The sequence below is a fragment of the Nylanderia fulva genome, unplaced genomic scaffold, assembly GCF_048542155.1.
Source record: "Nylanderia fulva isolate GAGA-0341 unplaced genomic scaffold, ASM4854215v1 Scaffold36, whole genome shotgun sequence".
NCBI lineage: Eukaryota > Metazoa > Arthropoda > Insecta > Hymenoptera > Formicidae > Nylanderia > Nylanderia fulva.
In genome coordinates this window covers 1714467-1741672 of record NW_028190433.1, presented here as the reverse complement: position 1 = coordinate 1741672, position 27206 = coordinate 1714467, and the positions used below count along the sequence as shown (strand labels likewise).

The 27206-nt window shown below is 34.3% G+C and overlaps 4 protein-coding genes across 8 annotated transcripts in view; 2 read left to right on the top strand and 2 right to left on the bottom strand.

Annotated features, from left to right (window-relative positions):
* Positions 1 to 408: 408 nt before the first annotated feature.
* On the bottom strand, positions 409 to 6704 carry LOC114943310 (glycerol kinase 3). 2 transcript variants are annotated; one of them, XM_029318900.2, is made up of 12 exons: positions 6132 to 6704; positions 5238 to 5480; positions 4635 to 4893; positions 4323 to 4540; positions 4024 to 4236; positions 3749 to 3859; positions 3366 to 3622; positions 3076 to 3281; positions 2830 to 2967; positions 2672 to 2749; positions 1803 to 2595; positions 409 to 1594 (listed from the first exon to the last, which is right to left on the bottom strand). In XM_029318900.2, the coding sequence occupies exons 2-11, from the start codon at positions 5316 to 5318 to the stop codon at positions 2498 to 2500; spliced, it is 1659 nt and encodes a 552-aa protein (XP_029174733.1). In that variant the 5' UTR covers positions 5319 to 5480; positions 6132 to 6704; the 3' UTR covers positions 409 to 1594; positions 1803 to 2497. The 2 variants fall into 2 exon arrangements, with proteins under 2 accessions (XP_029174733.1, XP_029174734.1); XM_029318901.2 differs by lacking the exons at positions 409 to 1594; positions 1803 to 2595; positions 2672 to 2749 and having other exon boundaries at positions 2896 to 2963.
* On the top strand, positions 441 to 2250 carry LOC114943318 (testis-specific serine/threonine-protein kinase 3). Its single transcript, XM_029318908.2, has 6 exons — positions 441 to 615; positions 702 to 871; positions 1016 to 1165; positions 1221 to 1494; positions 1846 to 2034; positions 2112 to 2250. Exons 1-6 carry the CDS (start codon positions 457 to 459, stop codon positions 2241 to 2243), a joined length of 1074 nt encoding a protein of 357 aa, XP_029174741.2. The 5' UTR covers positions 441 to 456; the 3' UTR covers positions 2244 to 2250.
* Positions 6225 to 11538, top strand: LOC114943319 (uncharacterized). Of its 4 annotated transcripts, XR_014925297.1 has the most exons (13): positions 6225 to 6346; positions 7253 to 7481; positions 7563 to 7724; positions 7840 to 8028; positions 8138 to 8466; positions 8548 to 8789; positions 8908 to 9088; positions 9197 to 9434; positions 9541 to 9681; positions 9803 to 9919; positions 10174 to 10326; positions 10399 to 10677; positions 11192 to 11538. XR_014925297.1 is itself a non-coding variant. In XM_029318909.2 (12 exons), exons 1-12 carry the CDS (start codon positions 6264 to 6266, stop codon positions 10624 to 10626), a joined length of 2292 nt encoding a protein of 763 aa, XP_029174742.2. In that variant the 5' UTR covers positions 6225 to 6263; the 3' UTR covers positions 10627 to 11164. The 4 variants fall into 4 exon arrangements, 3 of the variants coding, with proteins under 3 accessions (XP_029174742.2, XP_085341416.1, XP_085341417.1); XM_029318909.2 differs by lacking the exon at positions 11192 to 11538 and having other exon boundaries at positions 10399 to 11164; XM_085485290.1 differs by lacking the exons at positions 6225 to 6346; positions 11192 to 11538 and adding an exon at positions 6399 to 6456 and having other exon boundaries at positions 10399 to 11164.
* LOC114934513 (midasin) overlaps positions 8728 to 27206 on the bottom strand; it is a 105334-nt gene continuing 86855 nt past the window's right edge. The window contains exons 12-20 of the mRNA XM_085485289.1: positions 23421 to 23565; positions 23088 to 23314; positions 22033 to 22244; positions 20712 to 21706; positions 19328 to 20466; positions 14631 to 19003; positions 11973 to 14423; positions 11528 to 11768; positions 8728 to 11369 (exon numbers count right to left, since the gene is read on the bottom strand). Coding sequence (XP_085341415.1) covers positions 11187 to 11369; positions 11528 to 11768; positions 11973 to 14423; positions 14631 to 19003; positions 19328 to 20466; positions 20712 to 21706; positions 22033 to 22244; positions 23088 to 23314; positions 23421 to 23565 — 9966 coding nt within the window. The 3' untranslated portion in view covers positions 8728 to 11186. The remainder of the gene's footprint in view (positions 11370 to 11527; positions 11769 to 11972; positions 14424 to 14630; positions 19004 to 19327; positions 20467 to 20711; positions 21707 to 22032; positions 22245 to 23087; positions 23315 to 23420; positions 23566 to 27206) is intronic.

The following is a 27206-nucleotide window of genomic DNA, read 5'->3' as shown; positions in this document are numbered from 1 at the left end:
CGGTATTTAATATTAGTCTCTTATTTTTCGTTTTATTTCGAAATCGATAAAGTCGATATATCGAATATATATCGATTTCATAATTTGATTGCCGATACTTTTCAGATTTCAGTTGTCACATACTATTTTCTTTCCAAACACATTAAAAATTCAAAATCTCCGTTTACATATGTCAAAATCAAATTAAAATCTATCGTTTCAACAAATAAAAACATGCATCTACCCAATACAAGTACAATAAATCATCTCTTAAATATAAATTTATTTGAAGTAATATGAAGAAATTATCGAGGTTTGTATCTAAAATTATAAAATATTTTATAAGAAATTAGTTTCTATAAAAGAATAAAAATTTAAGTATATAATATATATCAGAATAAATTTTTATCAAATCTTCTATTAATTCATTATTTTAATTATCGTTTTTTCCTTGTAGCCAAAAATTCTATCTTGGCGATGATGCCAGTAATAAAGTGTTCAAATGAACGAGTGCTCGGCATGAGATTAACAAACGACAAAAAGGATGACGAGAAATCAGAAAAAAAATCAATTCTCGAGTCACATGGTTACACTCTCGGGAAGACTATAGGGGCCGGATCATATGCCACAGTCAAAGTAATTTCCAAGTCAATTGTATTCTCTTTTTTTTATCAAAATGTCAAATGCTTCTTTAATTCTAAATATTTTTTACTTACTCTTAGGTCGCAACGTCCAATCGGCATGATTGTCAAGTGGCGGTGAAAATAGTCTCGAAATTCCACGCGCCCGAAGATCACCTTACAAAATTCTTACCTCGTGAGATCGAAGTGGTCAAAGGATTAAAGCATCCAAATTTGATTCGTTTCTTGCAGGCCATTGAAACCACTCATCGGTTGGTTTGTGTTCCTGATATGTTTTACGTTGATTAATCATCGAATATTTGTAAGATGACTTCGACAAGGATAGGACGATTGACCGGAGTTTCACCAATTGTGAAATTTTGTTAATTTTTTTTGTTAATTCTGCTTTTTTACAGGGTGTATATTATCATGGAATACGCACAGAACGGCAGTTTGCTCGACGTAATACGTCGCGACATTTATATTGATGAACTACGTAGCCGCAAATGGTTTCGACAACTCTTGGAAGCTGTTGATTATTGCCACAATTGTGGCATAGTACACAGGTAAAAATAAATAAAATAAAAATAAAAAAGAAAATACAATTAATATCTTTTACAGAGATATAAAGTGCGATAATCTGCTTATGGATCATCATTTCAATATTAAATTGTCTGACTTTGGATTCGCGCGAGATCAAATTAAAACGAAGAATGGCCAGTGGCTCCTTAGTACAACATACTGCGGCAGTTTCGCTTATGCATCACCCGAAATTTTACGGGGTATTCCGTACCAGCCTCAATTATCCGATATATGGTCCATGGGAGTGGTGCTTTATACTATGGTGTACGGTCAGCTGCCGTTCGATGATACGAATCATGCGCAACTACTAAAGGTATTCAAGTATATCTCAGGACTGACATACCCAATCGAGCCAATTTTTTTGTTTATACTTATTTTGTTATAAGTACAATGTGTTTCCATAAACAAATTATCTATATTAAATAATTAAATATGCCATATATAATTTTTTAAATCATATTACAAATAAAATTTAAATATTAATATAGAATATAAGCAGAAATAATAAATCTATGTAATAGAAATTAAAAGAAATTTTTTAAATAAATTATAAATAAGTTTAAATATATATATATATATATATAAATTATAAAATGTTTAAATAAATTAATAAATTTTCACCTATTTATTTTTTCCTTTAACGTAATCCTTTTCCTTTCTTCAGCAAGTTTGTCTTTTTTCACAAAACAAAGTGGGATTTCCTGAACAACCTAAAGTATCTCAATTATGTCGTTCTCTCATTAATCGTATATTAGTACCCCAATCAACACGATTGCGCATCAACAATATAAAAAGTGATGCCTGGCTAGAGACATCCGTCGTCGCTCAAACCTCGATCACTGATCAATTCGTTGTAAGAATTAATTGATAAAATTATATATTATACTTATACAAGTTTCATGGATTATACTTGATCGCATTTTATCACAGGAAATATCTGCAACACCAAAAAGTAAGGAATCCAAAATGTTCGATGTAGCATCAATTGTTCCAGTAATCTTTCAAAGGAATGAAAAACTTGAAGCCGAAACTATCCAAGATAATGTAAAAAAACAGATTTAAAACATGAAGCTATTACAATTAATAAAAACTATAAAATAATATAAAGAAACTATTAAAGTCATTAAAGCAGACTAAAAATGATTTGATGACATTTCTATGCTAGTATGGCACTTTTTTATTTTGGACTTTTTTAAATTAATAAATAATATTATATTTATATAGATATAAAGTAATATGTCACACTTTTAAACGATATTTTCAATTGGATTGAATAGTCTTATTTAAATTAAATATGCAGTACTGCACACAATTCATTATAAAGTAGATCTGTACTTAGCTACCATGAGTACTATTATCGTAGTAATTACAAATATACCCGGCGCAGTCGCTCTATGTATATCTTTTGTATCAACTGTAATTGAAATATTTGTCATTAAAAATCACTCATATAATAATATTCGTTCTAACACTCACTGCTCATTGCTTACCATCTGTTTCTGGAAGCAATTCCCATCCTAAGCTTCTATCAATAGCCATTTTCCACCGAGAATATAAAATATCACGTTCTAAAACATATATATTCAATTTATTTCCATTTACACCAGACATTTTAATATTTACTTTAAAGAAAAAAGATGATAATCACCATTTTCAGTTATTGATGGTAAGAAAATATCACTGGGAACAGCAGCATCAATCTTGACATCCCATTTGCGTATTCCTTCTGCGCTTCCTGCGGCAATTGCGACTCCAAGTGCAGTAGTTTCACACATCAGTGGCCTAACTTATAAAATTGGATATACTTGATTAACTTATTTATTATAAATTAATAAATTATTGCTATATTTTATATAACATATATATGAATTATTTGATACAATATCCTACTTACCTACTGGAATTCCACAGATATCGGCTTGCATTTGCATTAATAAATCATTAGTCGTCATTGCACCATCAACTAACAATTTTGATAACACCAAGCCAGTATCTTCTTTCATAGCTTCCAAAATATCTCTCGTTTGAAAGCATACTGCTTGCAAAGCTGCCTTTATAATATGTGCGCTATTAGTATCTTCGCTGATACCACATATAATACTGAAATCATTAATTTATAAAAATTAAAAAATTGCAGTGTAAAGCGATAAAATATATATTTCCATATTAATTAAATTAATAAACCTTCGCGCATCTTTTCTCCAATATGGAGCATACAGCCCAGCAAATGCTGGCACAAAGACAAGACGATTGTTCATTGGTATTTGTTCAACAATAGTTTCACAGTCTTTTACATTAATCAGTAATCCAAGATTATCCTTTAGCCATTGTATAACAGCACCTGCGATAGCAACAGATCCTTCAAGAGCATATACTGGAGAAGCATGTGCTCCTAATTGGTAAGCGACTGTTGTTAATAATCCATGTGATGAATCCACAATCTGAAACATCCAATACAACATACAATTATATTTATAAAACATACAATTATATTTAATTAAATTTAAACTAAACTCTTTTGTAATATTGTAATAATGTAAATAAAACTTAAATAAAATATTTCTTACAGATCTGCCAGTATTATAAAGAAGAAAGCAACCAGTGCCATAAGTACTTTTTGCCTGTCCTTGTTGTAGACACATTTGACCTACTAAAGCTGATTGTTGATCGCCTAAACACTGTAACAAATATAATTTACATTTTAATGCATTAAATCTTTTTTAACATTCTACACTTATTATTTTAAAACAAAGTAAAGTGTAATACTACAGAATTAAATTAATTTGGGATTGTATTATTTAATATTTTACATTATAAATAATTAAATAGTGCAAGAAATTACCCCTGATATAGGAACACCCTGTAGCAGTTCATCGTGTATATAACCATATATCTCGGAAGAACTCCGTATTTCAGGTAAAATTTCAGCAGGTATTTTGAAAAATGATAGTAGAGTGGGATCCCACTTCAAAGTTACAATATTCATTAACATGGTTCTCGAAGCATTTGTAACATCCGTACTATGAACACCCCCATTAGCACCACCAGTCAAATTCTAAAATTAAATTATAAAATTGACGCATTATTTAAATATAAATATTTTCTTCATAAGATTTTTATATAATTTCTTTGTAAACAAACCCAAATTAACCAGGAATCAATGGTGCCAAACATAAGACGTTTAGCTATTAGTGCTTCTTGAACTCGAGGTATATTTTCCAACAACCATTTCAACTTTAATGCACTAAAATAAGGGCTAATTGGTAAGCCACAAAGTGGTTTCAAGTAATCTTTATTTTGATTGCGTATATCCTTTAATATGTTGTCTACAATCGATGTGGTTCTCATATCCATCCATACTGTATTACATATAAAGATAATTAATGAATCATAAATTATTGCAAGTAGGAAATGTCTCATCTGCATAATATTTATATTTATAATGCAACTTACCTATGGCATTGTAAAGTGGTTCTCCTGTGATAGAATCCCATACAACTGTAGTTTCTCTTTGATTTGTTATACCAATTGCAACAATATCAGCTGGATCTATCGTTAGTTGTCTTAAATTGAATACAGTTTGTTTGAGACATTCTCTAACTGCTCTTAATATTTCTAAAGCATCTTGTTCAACCCATCCCTCTCTTGGGCATGTTTGCGATATGGAGACTTGATGGTATGTTAAGACTTCTGCTGTATTCGCTGCAAAAACCTGTATTATTGTAATAGAAGCAAAACTGTGTATATACATTTTTTAAATCTTATATTAAAAATGCATTAATAATACAAATCACTACCAAAAAAATTATTTGTGTAAGCAAGCACATAAAGAGTTTATGTATAATGTCATATTATTAAATTTAGACAATATATAATTGCTATTGTTTATATTTTAAACTTTAACTTTAAGATAATCAATTTATTTTCATTATACTTGTTAACTTATCATACATGTGACAATACTTATATGCTTTGGAGATTATGACAGATTCCTATAATCTCATTACGTGCGTGCTTACTGTTGTAATTATTGACATGTTATAAAAATTCTCGTACCAGAAATCTAGCACTGCTCGTGCCCTCGTCAATCGCACCAACGAGAGGCCCGTATCTGCTCATCGAATCATTTTTGTTCATTTTTGTTCATTTGAGCAAACGTGATAACACCTCGACACAAGCACGATTGTCGTACGAGATTTCACTCGAATTTACTATTTGTGCGATGATATCCTGAGCAACCAGCCTTTCAATCACAATCATTTGGATTAACTGAGGTTAATTATTTGTGTTGTCGTTACCCTGAAAAAATAATGATCAAATAAAAAAAAAAAGAGTACTTTGATCAATACAAATACACACACAACGAGATGTTCAGATAATTTAATTAAATTCAGATGACATACAGATGATTATTAATTCAAAGTGACTCGATGAACGACTTGTGTGTGTGTATAAAATAATATCTTTAAGAAAGGTTATAATATATGTAGGTTATATATGAAGAATATATGTATAAAAGATTATATCTTTTTTTTTAGATTAATATTTTTTGTATAATACACATTACCTAGCTTAATCAATATATTTTGATAATCAATAATAATCAATATTATTTTAATAATAATAAATAATCTCAGAGATATCATAAACAATTTATCTATCAATTATTAATAAAACATGAATAATTATAAATTTCATAAATATAAAAAATCCAACTTATTTTTATTCATAATTATTTGAATAAATCGAGAATTATTTTAAATTAAAAAAAATCTATTCCTATCAGCTGTAGTATATTTTCCATAAAATTAGCATTGCAAGGCACGCGAAAAAAATGAATATACAGACAAATAAAACATTATCGTCAGAATTATCATCAGAATGATTAGTAAAAAGGTACGGAACGTCTTGAACTTTATACGAAATGAATGAATGAAAATTCTTCCTTACATATTTCTCTCCTTCATTTTGATCAATATTCTCTCCATTCATTCAACGCATCGCCGCGCCGAGAGGAAACCGGAAGCGTGTCCCTTCGACGCGCTTCCGGCAGAGGGCGCCCCGCAACCTCCGCCGCGACATATGCGATATTCCGGATCCTTTCTGCGGCAAGGCGGCCTTCTGCCGAGGAGTAAAAGCGCGGCGCCGAATAAGACGCCGTCCAAGTAAGTCCCGCTCGCCATTTTGACAGTTCCCTCGCGAGCGTCGTCGCCCGGAGGAGGACCGCTCTTCTTCTCGCTGCCAATCGTCCGCATCCGGGAAACGAAAATTTCAAGTCAGTGCTGGCAACTTTTTGCGTTCTCGTTATCGTTCCGCCTCCTCTCTCTTATTACGCGTGTTTCGCGTGACGCATGTCATCGGGCGATGACGTTATATATTCGGCGATAAACGTGGCTGTCAAAAATATTTCTCCTCGAATTTTCTCGAGGATCACGTTCGACGTAAACGTCATCATCATGGCAGATCAGACAGCCAGGTTTAGCGCCGAATCGAACGACGCTGTCGATTCCGGACCTACTCGTAATTATATATTCATGCAAGCATGCCAACAAAGGCGTCTTGTGACATTCGCGTTCTAGCGCTAAACGCAAAATTCGAGATTCTAGGATTTATTCATTTATTACACGTGGAGAATGTGATGTAAAAATCGAACGGCCATTTTTAGCGCTAGAATACAGATGTACACGTCGACAAGGATGGGCATCATAACTCACTTCGCACTCCAGCCTGCCAATTATAAATATTTATGATTCCGTATTTAATAATTGGCGATTTCTAATTATCAATAAAGAAATCAATTATGATGATAAACATGAAATACTTCCCTTTATTTATATGCATGTTGAATCTATAATAAACATACAATTGTAAAAAATATCGCTATAAATAGCGATTATCAAATAATTAGAATAATAGATTTTTTAAACAATGAGTATCAGACTTCTATATAATTTATTAAATTTGATTTCAAAATAAAATATAACTTTTTCATATTTGAAAAGCTCACTTTCAAAATAATATTTAATATATTTAAGACTTATCACTAACAAGAGGTAAATTATAAATTATAGGAAAAAGATGACAGCTGATTCTGATAAGGATTCTACACACTGCTTAGTGTGCAATAGTAAAGTTGGAGTATCCACCAGAAATAGCTTGCGCATCTTCAATGATTCTTCCATCACTACATCGGAGAAGCCGCTTGCTGATGTTATAGCTACCGTTTTAGAAACAGATGTTAATGAGGAATCTGTTCATTCCCTTGTCATTTGTAAAAAATGTTTTAAATTATTCAATGAGGTAAAGCATTGCATCCATAATTTTATTAATACAGTTAATTTGATGAAAAATCTTATTACAGTTTTTTTCTGATTTATATAGGTGGATGAGCTTGAAACTAGATTGACAGAAATCAAGCTTGAATTATTTAACAATTATAAAAGAACAGTAAAGAAATTGTCCAACACATTTCATAATGAAGAAGAATATAATGACCATGATTATATAGACAATACAGAAAATCAAAACATTGTTGAAACAGAGGTAAAAAATGTTACATAAAACTTAAAAATGGCTTAAGCATAAAAATCAATTTGTTACTATATTATTATATATTAATATGTAATGTTTTATAATTGTATTAATGATATTTTCATAGGTAATCCAAACTGATAGCTATACAGCAGATGATACACCAGAAGAAGAAGAATTACTTGTAAATCCAGAAGAAATTATATTAGAAGCTGAAGACCCAAACGATTCAAATGAACCGAGCACAATAGAAAATTACAAAAAGAAATTGAAAAAAAGCAAAGTTAATATGAAAGTAGAACCTATTCAGGAACAAGTGTGTATGAAACAAAATTATTTTTTTGCAGTCGATTATAAATTAATTATTATGTATACACATAAATATATATATATATATATATATATATTTTTTTTTTTTTTTCCAGATTGTACTTAGAGAGGAATCTTCATACAGTTGCTTGTTATGTACAGATGAAAAGGAAAGAGTTACCGCAGATGCTAAAACTATTATAGCACATATGAAAGATGTACATGATGCTCGTTTATATATTTGTGATGTGTGCGGGCAGGATTTCAGAAAAAGAAACGAACTTTCCTTGCATCTTGATGATCACGTTGCAAAGGAGGAAGGGGATTTTCAATGTGAGATATGTAATAGAATATTTAGCAATTTACGATTATTCAGAATTCATAAAAGGATACATTATCCGCAAGTGAAGTCGTGGCCCTGTGAGGCATGTGGAAAGAGATACAGGTACAATATGTATTACATAATGAAAATAAAGTAAAATTATAAAATATAAATAAAATGTAAAACGATATTTTTCTGTTTCAGTTCCAAAAATCTATTAGAAGAACACATGAATACACATATGGGCGTACGTCCATACGTGTGCGAGGTATGCAATAAAAGTTTCGCATCCAAATACACATATAGAGCGCACGTAAAAACACACGAAGTGCGACCTCGTCCATTTGAGTGCACTCAATGCAATAAAACATTTTTGAATCAGCAAAATTTAAATCAACATGAACGAACACATAACGGCGTAAAGGAACATGTGTGTCACCAGTGTGGTAAGTCTCTTCTATATGTATCATTTAAACAATTTTTTTATCTTTAATATTTAATATTTTTTCTTATATAATTATCATGTTCTAATAATTAATATCCTGTTTTTTTTTTTAATTAAAGGCAAGGCTTTTGGCTCACCTCACAATTTGGAAGTGCACAACATAGTGCATACCGGATTTAAACCTTATATATGTAGAATATGTAACAAAGCTTTCGCACGTAAAGCAGAAATACGTGATCATGAACGAACCCATACAGGCGAGAAACCGTATCAGTGCGAGTTCTGTGGAGCAACATTTAGGTGAGTATTCAGCAAAAGTTTAGAGAGAGTTATATCAATAGAGAGTTCACTATATGACTATATTCATTATTCACAATCGATGATTAAGATTTTTATTCTTGTATTCAGTCAGAGATCGAATCTGCAATCTCACAAGCGAGCAACGCATTATAATGATAAACGTTACAAGTGTGACAAATGTCAAAAAGGTTTCAAAAGAAGAAGATTGTTGGATTATCATACAAAAGCAGCCCACACTGGTGAAAGACCATACAAATGCGACGTATGTGCAGCTACATTCGTCTACCCTGAGCACTTCAAGAAACACAGACGCATACATACAGGCGAGAAACCGTATCTTTGTGAGGTACATCTTTTAAAATTATCATTAAAAACGATATTTTCTTTTAAGAATCGTTCAATTAAATTTTAATTTTTACACGTAGATATTTAATGGAAATGTATCTTTTCAGGTTTGTGGAAAAGCTTTTAATAGTAGGGATAATAGAAATGCACACAGATTTATTCATAGCGATAAAAAGCCATATGAATGTCTGGTATGTGGTTTGGGATTTATGAGAAAACCATTGCTTTATGCCCATATGCAAACTCAGGTAAAAAAAATTCCTTTTAATATGTACATGTATTTATATGTTTATTATTCACATTATTTTATTACCATATATTATAATGTATCAATGATTATTTGATGTATTAAATATTATCCATTATTAGGGCCATTTAAATGACACCATAGTAGTGAATCAACCAAGATTAACAACGGAAGATGAACAAGTAATAACGATTCCTAATAATGATGAATTATTAATGGAAGAAACTGAAACTGAACAGGTAAATTTGTTTTTCATACATGACATAATATATTGTGTAAGCCATGTCAATTCATTGCACAATATTACACATTTGCAAATAAAGAATGTAAAAAGAACTTATTTGTAATATATAATTTATACATTTATTATTTTTCTTTAGAAAAAGAATTTGTTTTTAATTTCAATGATAATTCAAGTGATTATTTTATTGTGCAAAATGTACATTTTAATATAGAAAATTTTATTATGTTAATACTATATTTGCTTGTTTAGCTAAATGAGGCCGGATTGTACGTAACTGAATTGAAGGATCACGTGATTATACAGCAAGAAGGAGAAGATCAAATATATAATGAAGAAGATGTATTGAATATACCTGCTGAAGAAACCGTAAATAGCGGAGTGAATCAACTCGTTGAGAATCAGGTAAGTTAACATTTCTCGAAAGCTCGCAATGATATCTATTTGTCGCATCAAATGCCGTGTTTTCTCTTATAGATGGATTTTGAGAGTGACGAGATAGAATGCAAAACTGAAGCTGTAGAACAAGTAGAAACGGTATACACTTATAACGAAAATGATGAAGATGAGACGATAGTTGTGCCCGCAACTAATTATAAAGAGCTGGTAGAAGATAGTAAAAACGTTCGACTAGTACAGATCAGATTTCCCTCGTCTGTAGATGGGGAGGGTAGAAGTTGGTTGAGCTTAGTACAAAATAATTGAACTTCTTCATTCTATCACAATCTTGCATAATTTTGTTGGAGCAAAATTAAGGTAGATATTCTGATTTAAAAAAAGAACGATATTTTATTTATACGTTCTAATATATAACATAAAAAGTTTATTAATTAAATTAATTATTTATTACACGCAAGCGCTATTTTAATTACACTGAATGTTTGGTATAATATTTTTGTCACAAATTTACATACAAAAGTTTAAATCAATATAAAAAAAACTAAGCATTATTTTCATGATACATAATTCTGAAAACATATATATAGAATGTGGCAAAATTAAAAAAATAACTCAAGATAAAATGACAAATGGCAAAGAAACTGAGATATAATCTGATTGTTCACTTTAATCGTTTGCAGTGTAATTCAGTTTAATCTATAGCATTATCTGCAAATAATAAGTTTTTATTGTTTAAAATCAGTAAAGTTTGTGTTTCTTTTTTTTATCACAATTTCTGATATGTGTATACACACACTTTAGTAATTAAGAATTATATGTGAATATAACGAATTTTTAAAACTGACTTTCTAATGTCTGAAATTACTTTAAGTATCCACCTTTCCAACTACTTCAAACCATTGGCGCAAAGCATCGCTCAGAACACCCGGTAATGAGTTTATGTCTCTAAGAATTATGTAGAATGGAAAGGGGAAATTATCCATGTACGATCGAAATCCCAAAAATTTGTTACCTTCAAATATAGGCGTACGAATATCCAATATAGAATCCTGTAAATAGAGATAAAATGTTTTAATATAATTATAATAGATTTTATATAATTATAAATAACTTTTTTAAATCTACCAATAATTAATTTTAATTATTAATGTATAGTGACGATTATTAATAAGATAACATTATTTTGTGAAATAAGATTAAAAATTACCTTATTAATTGGATTGTCGACTACTATAAATACTAGAAAGATATCTGCTAGTTTGGCTCTCCTTATGGCATTATTAACAATTTTTGTTCCTTCTGAAAATATTCCTCTGCCATCTGACAATACTACTAACAGCTTAGCACTGTCGGATGATGTACACTGATTTTCGAATATTTCCACAATAGAATTGACTAATTGGCCGACCATCGTTTTTCTTTGATCAAATCTCACTTCTTGTATTAATCTAAAAAAACGACAAAATAGAACATGAGATAAAATTATAATATTCTAATTATCATATATTGTTTCTAATTAAAACAAAATAAAATTGTCTTAATTAAATAAGATCAGAGCAAAACTGAGAGTATGGCTATTAAAAGATTGATTTTATTTATTTCCAATATATATATTTAGCTAATAATTTATTAAATATTTATATTAAATATACCTAGATCCAGTTTGTTCTGTGAAAGCTTCTCCCAAAGGATGTAACATCTTCACCTGTTCTCCGAAGCTTACGACACTAAGTTGCCCTACTTCTAGATACGTCATAGCTTTGCTAATTAAAGATAAGGATTCGAAGGCCAATTCTTTGGAATGATTATCGGCCATACTGCTGGAATCGTCCAATGCGAGAACAATCTGATAATCACGTTTGAAGGGCTTCGTGCGTCTGAGCCAGATTTTATCCTTGCGAAATTGGCTGGCTATGTACGGAATGATTTTTCGCATATTAATGCGTTTACCCGTCTTGTAATCGCCCCGTAATCTTGACGCCTGAGTAGGCTCCAGAACCAGTCGCAATTTCTCCGATAAGTCCCGAGCAGCTGTATCCGTGACCGAACACAAACAATTCCACGCGATTGCAGCTTCTTCGGTGGATGGTATCTGGGTCCATTCGGCTAACATTTTTTCTACCTCGAATCGTTTTCTCTCCGTATAACCAGAATCAAGATTGTTCTCATCCATATTCCATTCCATCGTATGAAATGTAGTTTCGTTCCCTCTTTGTATTTTCATAGTCTCTGCCGTTTCTCCTTCTAGCTCGACCGTCGTCTCCTGATTGTTCTCAATGTTGTTTCTTTTACTATCGAAATTTCTCTTGCGCTTATCATTCGGAGTCTCGGAAATATTTTCCGGTCTCTGTTCCTCTATTTTATTATCCGACACGTTATTCTCCTCATCCTCGTGCATCTCCACGTCTGTGGCGTCGTCTTTTTTCTCTTCCTGATTCTCTTCTTTATCCATGTTAGAAGCTTGTTGTTTAACTTGATCCTCTGTCGCGGCATCGAGCGTGTAATCGTCAAACTTCTCGGAATCCTTTACGTGTTTGGCCATCTCGGCCTCGTCTCCCTCAGTGTTGCCCGGGTCATTCTCTGGCTCCTTCGATATTTCGTCCTGTGTGTAGATCGTTTTCAACTTCTTCAGCGCCGGCTGGAATTTATCCAGCAGACTGCGATCTTCGTGGCTCTTGCCTGGATTCTTTCTCTTCTCGATTGACTTTGTCATGATGTTCTTCTGCGAAGCTGGAATAGTTTCCTGCTTGGAAGATCCTGAATGCCCGCTTTCCTGCTGCGCCGACTCCGATTGGCCGGTACCATTATCCTTACTGTCCTCTTCAGTATTCTCCGCTGATGCTTCCTGCTGATCTTTGGCCTGATCCGATTGCTGCGCTACCGTATCTCGCGAGCCTTCCGTCGTTTCTTCAACTTGTTCTGCAGCGTCCATTTGCTTGCTAGCATCATCTGCACTTGGCGCTGCTGTCTCCTGCAGCTTCTCTTCAGCTTCTTCATCCCGATTTTGCTCTTCATCTTTGTTCTCGGTTTCCGCGTTCTTTTCGTTTGTCTCTTTAGTTTCCTGATTAGATTCGAGTTCTTCCTGCGTTTTTTGTCCATCCAAGTCCGTATTTTCGCCGTTCTCGTCTTCGCTAGACTCCTCTTCAGGGTCATTTTCCTTATTTTCCTCAGCTTCTTTCTCAAGTTCGTCATTCATTTTTTCCTGTGGCGGCTTGAAATCCTTCATCTCATCAATGTCGAACGGATTCTCTTCTTCGCCATTGTCTTCTTTATTTTCTTCGCCTTCGTCTAAATTAATATCTTCTGGTAGATCGAGTTGTTCGGGTTCCGGTTGAGGTTGAAATTTGCCGTGATAAGGATTAATCTGGTCTTCATCTATCTCTGGCTCGTTGAGTTCATTTATTTCCTTTTTATTTTCTTCTTCTCGATTTTTATTGTCGTTCGTGTCGTCGTCGTCATGCTGTTTTCTCTTTTTCTCGTCGTCTTTCGCGCCCATTTCCTTTTCACCGATTCGTTCACCTGTACCTTCCTCTTCATCATCGTTCTCCAGCTTCTCTTGATCATCCTCTTCGGATTCTTCATTATCATCACCCCATATTTCTTTATCAAGCTGTTCGGCGCCTTCTCCCGTCTCTCCCATTTCCTTATCCAAATCATTATTTTCATCATCATCACTCCGCTCTTCATCATCCTCGTCCTTCTCCATATCCTGAGGCTTACTGTCGAAATCCTCGGACATATCGATTCCTTTTTCCTCCTCCTTGCAAGTCTTATCATCTTGTTTTTCTTGCTCCTGATCCGCGGGTCTTGCATCCTCCAATTGATCCTCGGATTCTATTTGATCGGAAACATCTTTCGTTCCTTCACCGTCAGCTAAACCCATCCCGCCTTTACCCGTCTTCTCGCCTGATTCATCCGTTTCGCCTTCTTCAAGATCTAAATCCTTCGGCACGCAAAATCCATTTGCAGCCAGGTCCAGGAAGACATTTAATTGCAGGTACAGCATCTTACACGTGATGCGGAATGACGCCACTTGTTCATTTAAATAAAACTGGGCAAACAAGAGGTATTGTTCCAGCAGTGGTAAACATTTTAGAAGTAATCTGGAAAAAAATAAACGTCATTTATTGATATCAATTTATTTCGTAGAATTTACAATATACAATTTCATGTTGATAAAATTTAATTAATATTTTTTACATTTATAGATTTGAAAATAATATGATTCTTTTTTCAATAAAAGATTTCTCTGAGAATTATTAGATTTTAAAATTATTTATGGAAATGTTAAGTAATAAAATAATTCTTACCTGATACAATAATTTGCTGATTGTAGATCGAATTCTCGTATCGATAGTAGAAGACTGAAAAATGAATTGGATACTTTAGATAATTTCAATTCGGTTATATCCCGCTCGAGGAATTCAACAAGTCTCTCGTTCAATTCATTTTCATCTATTTCTTCCTCTTCGTCTTTATCGTTTTCATCATTTTCCTCACTCGGTTTCTGTGTCACAGTGTCGTTCAAATTACGATCCTTGTATTTCTTTTGTATGGTAAGTAATATCGTGTTAATTAAATGTTCCAGGGCCAATTCATATTTCTCGACAGCGTTACTGTCTTCCTTCAATTGTCCTTCAATTTCCACGGATTTTCCTAAATTTTCATCATAATTACGAAGGAAGCATTCCATTTTCATGTCCAAGAACGCGATATTTTCCCAGATTGGATGCATCACGTCCGAACTTCCAAACAATTGTTTCAGTTCTCTCGCTCGCGCTCGTAGATCTTCGATCGTTGCGTGGGATTGCTCCAAGAACTCAAAGTGCTTCGAACTTAGTAAAGCGTGGATAGAATCTTCGGAATGATCCGCCAATAATATTTCAAACGGAACAAATAAGGCGTGGAAGCGTTTCGCGGTCGTTTTTATTGATCTTAAACTGTCTTCTAGCAAAGTCGTCGCGCTCTTCCAAACTTCATCAGTCCGAGAGGCAGATATTATTGGAAGGGCGTTCGCGTTTAACGTGAGCACGGCTCTATTCGAATCCAGCGATTCCGCAGGACAGCATTGAAGGCACAGCAATAGCTGCTCGAATCCAGCTTCCAACGTTATCAGCAATGTCTTCAAGCTCCTCGCGCAGTCCTGGCCGTCGCGTTGCTTCGACACATTCAGATCCTGTTCGCGCATCTCGGACAGATTCGAGATCTGTATGCGTAGCGATGAGAACCGATCAAAGGACCTGGCTAACGTCGTCTTCTGTCTGTGAGCCATCAGCATCAGATGTGCGGAATATCCTCGGCAACGCTCCATATTTTGCGGCCCCAGGTCGGTCTGATTTGTGCTGAGCATCGCGTGGAGAGCGTTCAACCTGATGAGAGACTTGTAATAATACTTCTCGCAGCCCTGCCATTGTGCCAACATCTGCTGATCTATCGACCTCAACTTGAAGTACCGACCGATCGCGGACAGATCCAAGGGCGATACCGTATAGTCTATCACCTTGTCCGCATTGTTCTTCCACGTTAACGCGCCAGTACGATAGGACACACCCATTCGAGTCAACGACTTGAAGTAATTGGCGAGCGTCATTCTCTTCTGTTGCAAGATACTCTTCGCCTGAGACTTCTGTTTGCTCTTCGGCAAACTTCTGTCGATGTCCAGGTCCCGAAGACGCGCGCTCTGCTCCATGAAGCTCATGACGAAGTTCTCAAGATCAGACCGTATATGCGGATAAGAGCTCGCCTGGATTATTTTTTTACATAGATTCCTGGCCGTCTTCAGCAACGTGTCTGCTTTCGTGATATGTCCGCTTGTGAACCGTGTTTCTATCTCTATAGACTGCGGAGGTTTCTCTACGATAAACTCTTCAAGATTGAGTATGTACTTGTGATGATCTTGAGCGTCCCAGATGCCCTTGTTCATCTCTGTACTGTAAGATCCTGACTTGACGATCAGGCAAGAGGACACACTTTGTTTCAAGGCGTTCTGGAACTCCTTCGCATACTTGTGCAGAGTGCGATGCGTCTTGTCAACCGTCTCCTTCACCGCCCAGTAATTGATATCGTTCCATCGCGCGATTTTAACGTAGTCCTCCAGTTTCTTTTTGATGGGCGCTCTCAATGCAGCAATTCTCGCGTTCACATCGTCCACGAATTGTTTGTAATAATTGTACACATTCCACAGTACGGCTAAGAGTTCGTTCTTTACGTCACTGTCGTCGAAATAATATACGTGACAGTGGAACGTCCAGAGCAGATTCAATCGCGATTCGAACTCGACGAGGGATGACTCAGTCATGAAACGCTCCAGCGATTCCACCAAGCTTTCCCTAGTAACAGATTCGTCGTTTGATCTTGTGATGTAGCTCTCGATCAAAGCGTATAGGAAGAACCACCATTTAGATGTGTTGGATCTGAGATTCTCGTATGTAGCGTTGAGACAACCTTTCCAAGAAGACAGCTCCAGTTTTCTCCACGATATTATTTGCTGCGTCAACGCGGATATATAGTTTCCCATACTAACGCCGCTGTGCGCGTTATCCTCCCATTGCTTCATCTTGACAAGCAACAACTCGAGACCCGTCAGAAATCTGGAGACAGGCGACGTGATCGGGAATGTATAGATCCTCTCTATTATACAGCGTATCGATTTTAGACTGGGTTGCTCCGGCCACTCATCCAGCAGTTGATTGACGCGAATTAGAATCTTCTCGCACAACGGGAGACACTGTCTCGCTTCCTCTATGTTGCATTCCTTATAGAAATCGTACGCTTTTGTTTGCACTCCAGTGTTTTCGCGCAAAATTCGATCCGAGCTCTTTTCTTGGGTCGCTTGCAGTCCTAAAGTGACCAGGAGATTTAAACTGTTGTATAATTTCATCGCAAATTCTTCGTTTAAACTCGGTAGTACAAGGTCGAGCATTCCGTATACGGTATTATATCTCTGAATTAGAGGGTCGACATAATCCGTCGAGCGCACCGAAGTGGAACTGCTGCATATCCACTTGGACGCGATGAAGGATGTAACAATGTCTGAGTGGATCTCCTGAATTTCCTTGATATCGTCTTTGGTAATGAGACCGCTAAAGGTAGACTCCGAGTCGTTTGACTCGGTCTGCAACGCGTTATTCTGCTCGAGGGAAAACTGCGAGCCATCTTCTATGTCGTGAAAGTCTCTCTCGCGAGACGTAGGAAATAGTTTGTGGACTTCCAAAGCGAGTTCTTCCTCTTCGGTCAACGTATCACCGTGTCTTTCGATCTTGTTCTTGTACAGGCTGTCCCTCTCCGCGGCTCGTCTCTCCTCTTCCTGTTGTTGCTGTTTCCAAATTAGGACTATTTGCTGCAGCAACTCGTTCGCGTCCCGCCACAGCGACTTGGTCAGACCTCTGTTGAGAATCACATGATTGTGCAGTTCGTGCAAACCTGATTTAAATATCTGGAACTGCTCCTGCATCCTGACGAATGCATCCGAGTTTCCAACCAGATTTCTCGTGCTTCTGGAAATACACAAATCACTCAGGTTCAAAAGGCTCTCCTGTCCTTGGCCGATCGTCGGAAATCGGATCAAATTGTATATCAAGGCTTCCAGATCAGACACTTGGTTTGCACGCAGAGATATCCGTCGTCGTATTTCGTTGATCAATATATTAACGCCGTGACTTAACTGTGCCAAGGCCGCCAGTAGCGGAAGAATTACATCTGGATAAACCGACAAGTACTTTGCCTCGATTTGCTCGGCGAATCCCTGCACCGATAAACTCCAGATTTCCGCTTCGTCCAAAACAGTGTTGAAGCTCAAAAGATCGGCTGATTTGCATTCTTGACTGATCTCGCTCGCAATTGCGCACAGATTGTTCATGTGTTTCTCTACCACCTTATAGGAACCTATTTGATTCCTGAAATTAACACAGTCCTTACTGAGCAAAGCAAAATTGGCAGAAGGTGATCTGAAGGCTTTCAAACAGCTGAGTTTGTCTTTCGTCTTTAGTAAATTTTGCTCGCAATTTTTCGTAGCTACAAGTCTAGGATGAATGTGTTCAGTCTCTGTTGATAATCCTAAAATACGATTCTGTAATGATGTAACATATATCGTTCTTCTACAATCGGTGTAATCCTCTTCTAGGTACTTGACCTTCAGTTCTACCTTGTATACGGGATCAATCTGATCCAAATTTCCAAAAAGTAGAAGCTGAAGGTAACCGAGTAACATCCACGCTCTTCCTTGTCGAATTAGATTTTCTTTCTCATCAATACTTGTCTCGTCGATTTTATTTATCTCGTTGCACGCTTTATGGAATTCTTCTACCGGTTGAAGATAATCAGTTTGCAACTTGTTCTTTATGGCAGTCGCGTTACTTTCGCCTTCCTTCTTTATGACGTTCGCAATCAGATCAGATAGGTCGTTTTCGGCGTTCATTTTATCTATTGCGGATGAGTACAAGCATAAATAAAATTTCAACGTTATCAAGTCACTGCTGATTAAATAGTATTGTTTGTTTGTCAACGAAATGCTATTCCGCCATAAAATCTCATTCAGCAACTGCAGTTGATCCATTTGCGCTTTATATGTTCCAAGCGCGACCGTAGAAAGAATATTTTTTCTCTCCTTTTGTCCATTTATTTTATTTAACATTAATTGCAGCACTAAGTTTAGGAGAACGGCCCCGCCGAAGTAGCATTCAGTCTGTAAAAAAATATGAATAATTTAATGCAATATTTTTTTTAATTTCAATGACTTAAAAGTTTAAAGAAAAAAAAAATTCCATAAGGAATAACTACAAGTTAATTTAAAGGTAATTTTGAGAATTATTAAATTAATTAAACTATTATTATATTAATTTTATAAGTACTAATATATATGCAAACATTAATAATTTAATTACAGAAAAAATCTTACATTATTTCTGACAAAAATATAAATGACAAAATCAGAATAATAATTAATTTTGAAATTAATTTCAGAGTTTCCCCATTCTTTTCAAAGTTAAATTGAAAACAAGGTACATACCTTGCATTCGGCATAGGAAGTTAGTGATCTCTCCATATCCTCTTCCGTTATACCACGCCAGTGTAAAAAGCGGTTCGTACTCCTGACAGCGCGAGATTTCCGAGCGAATTGCGCGAGCCGGAAGAACAATTCCGGTAGTAACAGGAGCTTTTGCGGATGCTCAATCTCCGTCCGAGTCATCGCATTCAACAAGCCGATCAAGTCGCTCGGTATACCGGGTATATCTGCAAATCTCGCGAGACATTCCGTCAAGGTGGCAGCGGAAATCATTCCTTCCCGACACATCTCTGCCTGGAGAGTCCAGGCGAACGACATAAAAACATACTCGTGGATCGGCCACAATTGTATCCTCGCGTTCATCTGCGTCATTTCTTCTTTTGGAAGTAAATGCACTCTATTCAGAACGCTCTCGACTTCCGTGGAAACTCGGAGACGAATGTGACTCTCCTCGCAGAATTGCTCCACCTCGATGATACTCGTCTCCTCGATTGGTTTCCTCAGGTGAACATCGCTCCACAGGGAAATCATATGATGCCTCATCATCAATGCGTCCTTCAATTCCATAAATATGATTTTTAATTCTTGTTTCAAGAGAAGCATGCCTTCTTCGTTCCTTATGTTAAAATCATTCGTTAGTCTTCTTAGTTCCGAATGCACCTTCATGCAAACCTCTGAAGAGTGAGGTGGTGGAAGTGTTAAGTACTTTTTGACTCTCTTCGATATCTTTTTTATAGGATCGTACACCGAATCCAATTGATTGTTCACTTGGGATACGATCTCCCACAACTCGATCTCGCTCGCGGTCTTCTCATTCGGAAACTGTCCAGTTGTTGCGGACAATTTGCGCAGGAATTTTAACAGCCACTTATAATGGACCTTCAGCAACGAAGAGATTTGTTCTACATCCGTGAACCTGCTTGTAGAGTTTTTCAATCTTTTCTTGTTTATTAAAGTTGTTTCGCCCAGCTTCTCGAATCTCGTGTACCACTTCAATTCCCTTCTCAGTTCAACGTATTCTTCAGGATTCACGCTTATATCACTATCTCGTAGAATCATCGCGATATAAGAATTCGCTCGTTCAATGAATTGTGCGAAATATGTTATGAGCGGTTGGTTCTTCAATTGCGAGGATAGTTCACCTGTAAATATTAAATTGCTAGTCATTTTAATTTTATTAAATACTTTGGAATAAAAAGAATCAACTAAAAAATAAATAAATAAAAGGTAAATAATATTTATGAAAGAAGTACTCTTAAAAATAAAAATTATTTTAATTTATAGAATAAATTCACAGCATAAAATCAAAATAATTGTTTTTAAAGTTGTGACATTTTCCTATCCAAAACACCATCATCAATATGATTAATATATCGATAATATTTACCGTCATGTACAATACTGGAATATTGCTTGACAGATATCACATCTTTGTTCTGCAATATTTCCGCTTTCGTTACATCACTTTTGAATATCATACTGTGTGCATATAAAAGCAGTAACAATTTATTTGCATCATTGCAAGTGCTATCGTCCTCATCATGTGTCATTCTTCCAACCAGCTGCCAAAAATCCCAAGGTAAATTTTTTACCTGGTTTGGAGAACGAAAGCGAAACAATGCAATTACATTTGCCATTAGTGCACTCTGCTTCTTAAGTTCGTCAAATATTGCATTTCCTCGCAACATCTTCGAGATCCATTTCTTCCTAAGTAGTGCATCGTCTTGCGAGGATTGTTCGTAAAAATGCAACAGGAAATACGGCAATGTCTCGGTAACGCCAACGTTCAATATATATTCCTCTTCGTCTTTAAGACCGCAAAATTTATTAAATAACTTTGATGCAACAATATTTCTTTCATTTCTAGAATTTGCACCTAATTCGTACAGTTTGACAACCGCCTTTAACAATAAACTCTGTTGTCTGATTATAGCGAGTCTCGAATTGTCCTGCAGATTTTTCACGCTCCACGTGGCGGCCTCCAAATCGATTAACGAGATATCTTGATTGTCCGCGACACCATGTCGCTCGATAATTTCGTCGATCAAAGAAATCAGATGTTCTCTGAATTGCGGATCGCGCATCGGTCTAGCTTTTATATAAACGTCAATGCAAGCGTTTCTGATCGATCGCTCCGCCGAGAATCCGCGAAGCAATCGTTGCTTCGCCAGGAACGCGGTGTGTAACAAATCGACGACGCTGAATCGGTCCACTGCGATCACATCTTTCGACATCGTCTCGTAAATCTTGAGCAATGCATCGCGATGCGTCGATTTCGCGATACCAGCATTGAATAATAGCGATTTCAGATCTATTGCGTCATCGTAGATGTTTTCCTTCGGACCAAACATGTAAATTTCCACCCCTCTATTACGCATGGCCCTAAAATGATGATAAATAGATGGAAAATTTTAAATTTTACTACAATCGTTTTATTAACAATTAATTGTAATTTTGATTTTTTTATCGTAACGGTATATAATAATTTTAGCGAATAACGTATTTTTTGAGTGTTATAATAAAGTTGTCATCTCACAACTTTTTTTTTATTTCATCTATATTGATAAATATGATATAATAAATATCGGTCTATAAATTGATATGTTTTCGGAATCGAATAATAAGTGAATTTTATGATTTTTACGCGCGATTGAGTATCATGTAAAAAATATGATTAAAGTGTTAACAAATATCGAGAGAGAAATTACCTGGAAATTTCACCGTATCGAGGATCCATAGTTAAAAATAGACGAAAATTTTCGTGCGGCTTAATGGTGATGACATTGCCTTCACTATCAACACCTCGTTCACCGATACTGAGAACACCGTTTGGTTCCAACAGACCATTAAGTCTGTCTAATACAGCGGGGCTGCATAAATTAACTTGGTCGATGAGCAGCCAAGTACCATCTTGCAAGCACTAAAAGATGATTTCGTAATTATACTGTTTTAAATATACGTTTCGTTGAGATCAAAAGATAAAACTCTACAATATTAATATAATTCTTTCTAGAGCAGGTACAATAGTTAATTTTATATACACATATATATGTAAATATTTAAATATTTTTGATTTATAGAATAATTAATATATTTTTTATTCTTTTATTTTAAAGATTTTTTTTTAAGATACTCTATATTTATATTTTATTTTAGTTTCTCGATGCAATTAAAATTTTTAATAAAAATTATGAAAAAGCGGAAAATTAAAAGTTTCTTTGTGTAATATATGTATATTACACATATATACTGTACAAAGTTATATGTATATAGACGGAAAATATAAAAATGTGAATAAAATATTTTATATAGACGTAGAAATAGCTATATATAAAATATTAAAGTGTCACATTTCACAATTGCAATAAGAATGAAGTAGCTTTACGTGTTGGAAAAGTTTTGGAAGTCGCAATTTTTGACTCTATTAAAACTTCAGCAACACTTATACATTGTCGTGTGTCAAGGGTAAAATATTGAGAAAGGCAAAGTAAAGTTCAAAGTGGTGCAACTTTGTCGTTACCGCGATATGTAAAATATGAAAAGCATCATAAAGAATACCGTAAATAAAAGTTGCCTAAATCAAGCTCGGGGAATATCAAATATAATAACGAACACAAAGCAAAAAATTTCTTGTCAAAATTTTTATAAAACGTTCGTATATCTCAACGCGTAAAATATTCACAAATCTCGATAATGGAAATGCAAGTCTTTTAAATGGCAAAACAAACTATAAGAGTAAGTGTGTGTATCGTTGATAAAATACCTTTACTAATATACTATCCACCCATTCGAATTTTCCGCCAGCATTCAGACATTTATCCTTCTTGACGAAAATCGACAAATTTTCCAATTTAAACTCGATATCTCGTAATTTCGATTCGTGGGCAAGTTCCCAAAATTTCATCGCTGATATCAATTTTGATAATTCCTCGATTTTATTTAAAAATAGTTCGCTTTCCGCTGCCATTGTCTTCCCGGTGACATTTTCATCTGACAACAAACGGATGTTATAAGATTAATTATTGTCTGTAAAAAAGATGAGCTTTTCCTTTCTTGTCAAAAAGAAAATCTCATCCTGACAGCTCGTTTCATTTACCGAATAAATCTCGCACTTGTTCCAAATGCTTATGCAGCTCGATAACTTGCTTCAAATTATCGATGGTTATCTTCGTTCGCAGACTATCGATGAGTAAAGCTGTAACACGTTCGAATAATTGCTCGAGATGTCGATTGTAATCCGTCTGAAAAATAATAAAAAATGTTTGGTTCCATAAATTATGTTTAAGTTATAATAGAGAATATAGAATTCTTTTTTTATTTTAATTTAAATTTATTTTAAATATTAGAATTCAACTCGTTAAATAGACTGCAGTAGATCACAATTTGTTATTCATGCGAGAGTTTCTCTGAAATCTCTTTTGCCTTGATATTTTTCTCTAAATCACATTCAAAATCAATAAGTCGTTTACTTAATGATTGTAAATTCAGAAAAATATGTGTAGAAATATTGTGAGATATTGAAGAAAAAAAAAGAAAAAATCTTATTCTATTATTATAATCAACAAAATACCTTAACACAATTATAAGACGTAATACGACAAATTTACATATAGAAAAATTAAAATATTTTTTTTTCAAGATTAATAATTTGCTTAAGAAAAATGTATTAAATTATATATAAATATCTAGTAAGAAATTAAGATTTATACGAAATATAGCATACAATAATATAATATATTTATGAAAATCTCTCCTCCAATTTTAAAGTCGACCAGACTGGCAATAATTTATTTTAAATAATTAGTTTAATTTACAACGTTTCGGCTGTCATTGCAGCCCTTTTCAAGTAATCAGATTAATACAATAAATCATATTTACAGCAAACCCCCGACAAAATTCACCATTGTTTTGATGAACAATGTATAACTGATTATACAAACAATGGTGAATTTTGTCGGGGGTTTGCTGTAAATATGATTTATTGTATTAATCTGATTACTTGAAAAGGGCTGCAATGACAGCCGAAACGTTGTAAATTAAACTAATTATTTAAAATAAATTATTGCCAGTCTGGTCGACTTTAAAATTGGAGGAGAGATTTTCATTATTTATTACTGGCGACTCTTAAGGATTATCATTTAATATATTTATGTTATTAAAATATATTCTTTCTCTCTTTCTATTTCATTCTTATTCTCTTTTGACCTAGAAAATTGAATTGCAATCGACGAACAGATCGTTGAAGATGTTACAGTCTTGCAAAACTCGTCGAATAATTGCAAGAATGGCGATAAAATATCGACCGAAAGAATATATTTAGAATACGTATAGTAAATAAGTCGGCATATCGAGGAACAAAAATCAACCACCGAGAAAATTCTGTATCGTCGCATTTGCTAGCATTTCATACGTTCGTATACACATATTGTACATATGTACATATGTACATATCGCTATATGTATCGTTATATTTTGCATCTTGCGCTGCAAATGTAATCGAACAAATTTTTGCGTGGTCGTTCATCCTCTCATGCATATGCACGCGTGACACTCTTTCCAATCGTGGCTTTCAAATTTTTCGCGTATGAGAATTTAAGAATATTAAAATTTCGTTAGAGTATTTCGCAAATATTATACGCAAGTAAAATACGTGAAATAAAAACCTAAACTACACTGAAAAAAATCCATGTACTTTTACATAGAAATTACTTGTTCAAAACTGGAAAAATTACTTAATTATCACTGTAATTTTTTTCCCATATTTTTTACAGTGAAAATATAGGTCAAAATTACTATTTTTATGCAAAAATCATATGTAATTTTAAATTTAGCGTTTACTTTATTAAAACTTTATTTTATAAGCATTCATCTATTTTATTTATAACATTATTTTATAGCATTTATGCATGTAATTTTATACAAATATTTTTTTTCAGTCTATAATCTATACAACAGAATAACCATATTCATGTAATAATTGAGTAATTTAATTATTCCGAAAATGTTACAGATGTTAATATACTCAAAGCCAAAACTATCGATTAATATGTTGTGACGATAATTATGTGTAAAGTTATAGTTCAGAGTAGGATGTAAATTTAAAGGGGAAACTATGTAATTACCTAGTTAGCTTATAGGGAGTATATAGAGTATTTTCAAAATTAATTTATTATGAATGAACAGTAAGAGAGTTTACGATTTTCGAGAAAATTTCGATGCCAAAGAGAGTTGTCAGAATCGCGCGAAGTACATAATGATATACATAATGATTTAAAGAACACGCTATATAATAATTAGCATGGAAAATTATGCGCATAATAGAGTTTGGTGTAAAATATTCAGACGCAAGATTACAACAATATAGATTATACGCAATTCTGCATAGTTAACAACTTTAGCAGCTTACGAACCAAATGCGAGTTTTACTACAAGAAGTTTGTAAAGTCTTTGCTTTGTGCATGATACCTTGTAGGAACTTTGTAGGATCGACCGCAGCTGATTGAAAACTTCATCGTAAATGAAGGCAGGGAATGAAGCATGTATATGTGTAAAATAAATTTTACTGTTTCGTAATCCTTTTAAATATTATCATACAGCAAAATAAGTAATTATCTTTATATCTTAAAATTAATTAGACCATATTTTACCAAACTGTAAAACTTTGATCGCAGAGTACCGATTTTGATTAATACGTGACAATTAATAATCATGATCGCACGTTTACGCGCAAAATTCTGGATTGGATTTTTTTTTTTTCCATTGCGAGATTAAGAATTCAATATTCATTCCCAGCCGACTCGATGTCTTTCGTCAACAATGAAGTCGCTATCGTATTTTAAGAAGCCGGCGCATTAATTCTGCGACGCGTCTTCGTAATCGGCGAGACGGACGTCATCGAGGATTATCTAGCCGGATAATCCTCTGGGCGAATCGAAGGGCGCGCGCCCAAAAATATCAGACACGAATCAGTGATTGATGCCGGTCTAATATGGATTTTCACGTACCAGTGTAACCGGCCGATAACCTCTCGAAGTCGTTCCCCCCATTTTTCACAAAAAAATCCGTCAAAAATTAATGCGATCTGACAGGACGTTTGCCTCGCCGCAGGCGAAATCGCTGCCAACGGAATTATGGAGCAGTTTAATCTGGCCAAGCAAATAAATTGATTGCGAGTAAATATTCGTCATGCTTAATTGCGGATAATCGATCGTCATTCGTGTAATTATTCTCGATTAAGTTCAGAAATTTAATTAAATCGACGCTCTTTCCAAAATTAGAATTTCTTCTTTCAATATATATGTAGGTACATCGCTTAATCTTTCATTATTTTTATTATGAGTGACGAAAAATAACGAATCTCGCGTTGCTGTGAATTTTAATTGGATATAATGCCGATTAAGAAAATGAATATTGTATACACTATTTGTATTTTTGGTTGCTTGTTTCAAAAACACAGATTTTCTTCATTTTAATAAATAATTCTCTATTTTTAAATACACATTTTTTTTATTAAAAGTTAAAATAATTTATTTAAAAAATTTTATTTAATATAATAATACATTTTTTGTAAACAAAGTAATTATTTATTTAAGTAAAAAAATCATAATTACAAAATATATTTATTTGGTTGAAAAAAATGTGAATTTTTAGTGTATATGTGTGCATTTACGAATGGTTATGTATTCGTTCGAGGTGCCAGTATATTATATATTTGGAATGAAAGTTATGAAAATGTTCTCGCGAGGGATATTCTGTACAGATGCGAATTTACTATCGTGGTTCGCCCTCGTTATACTTTTATTCCCACAGAAAACGACATCGTCGAGCACGCGAAATTGCTAAATGTGTTTTCTGCGTGAGCAATACAAATTATAAAAAATGA

Coding starts and splice junctions, on each gene's coding strand:
- LOC114943318 (XM_029318908.2), top strand. CDS start 457: ATGATGCCAGTAATAAAGTGTTCAAATGAACGAGTGCTCGGCATGAGA. Junction 1,495..1,845: donor ATCATGCGCAACTACTAAAG/GTATTCAAGTAT, acceptor TCCTTTCTTCAG/CAAGTTTGTCTTTTTTCACA. Junction 2,035..2,111: donor CGATCACTGATCAATTCGTT/GTAAGAATTAAT, acceptor ATTTTATCACAG/GAAATATCTGCAACACCAAA.
- LOC114943310 (XM_029318900.2), bottom strand. CDS start 5,318: ATGAACAAAAATGATTCGATGAGCAGATACGGGCCTCTCGTTGGTGCG. Junction 2,968..3,075: donor TATCTGTGGAATTCCAGTAG/GTAAGTAGGATA, acceptor CAATTTTATAAG/TTAGGCCACTGATGTGTGAA. Junction 2,750..2,829: donor ACCATCAATAACTGAAAATG/GTGATTATCATC, acceptor TATATGTTTTAG/AACGTGATATTTTATATTCT.
- LOC114943319 (XM_029318909.2), top strand. CDS start 6,264: ATGCGATATTCCGGATCCTTTCTGCGGCAAGGCGGCCTTCTGCCGAGG. Junction 7,725..7,839: donor AAAACATTGTTGAAACAGAG/GTAAAAAATGTT, acceptor ATATTTTCATAG/GTAATCCAAACTGATAGCTA. Junction 8,790..8,907: donor ACATGTGTGTCACCAGTGTG/GTAAGTCTCTTC, acceptor TTTTAATTAAAG/GCAAGGCTTTTGGCTCACCT.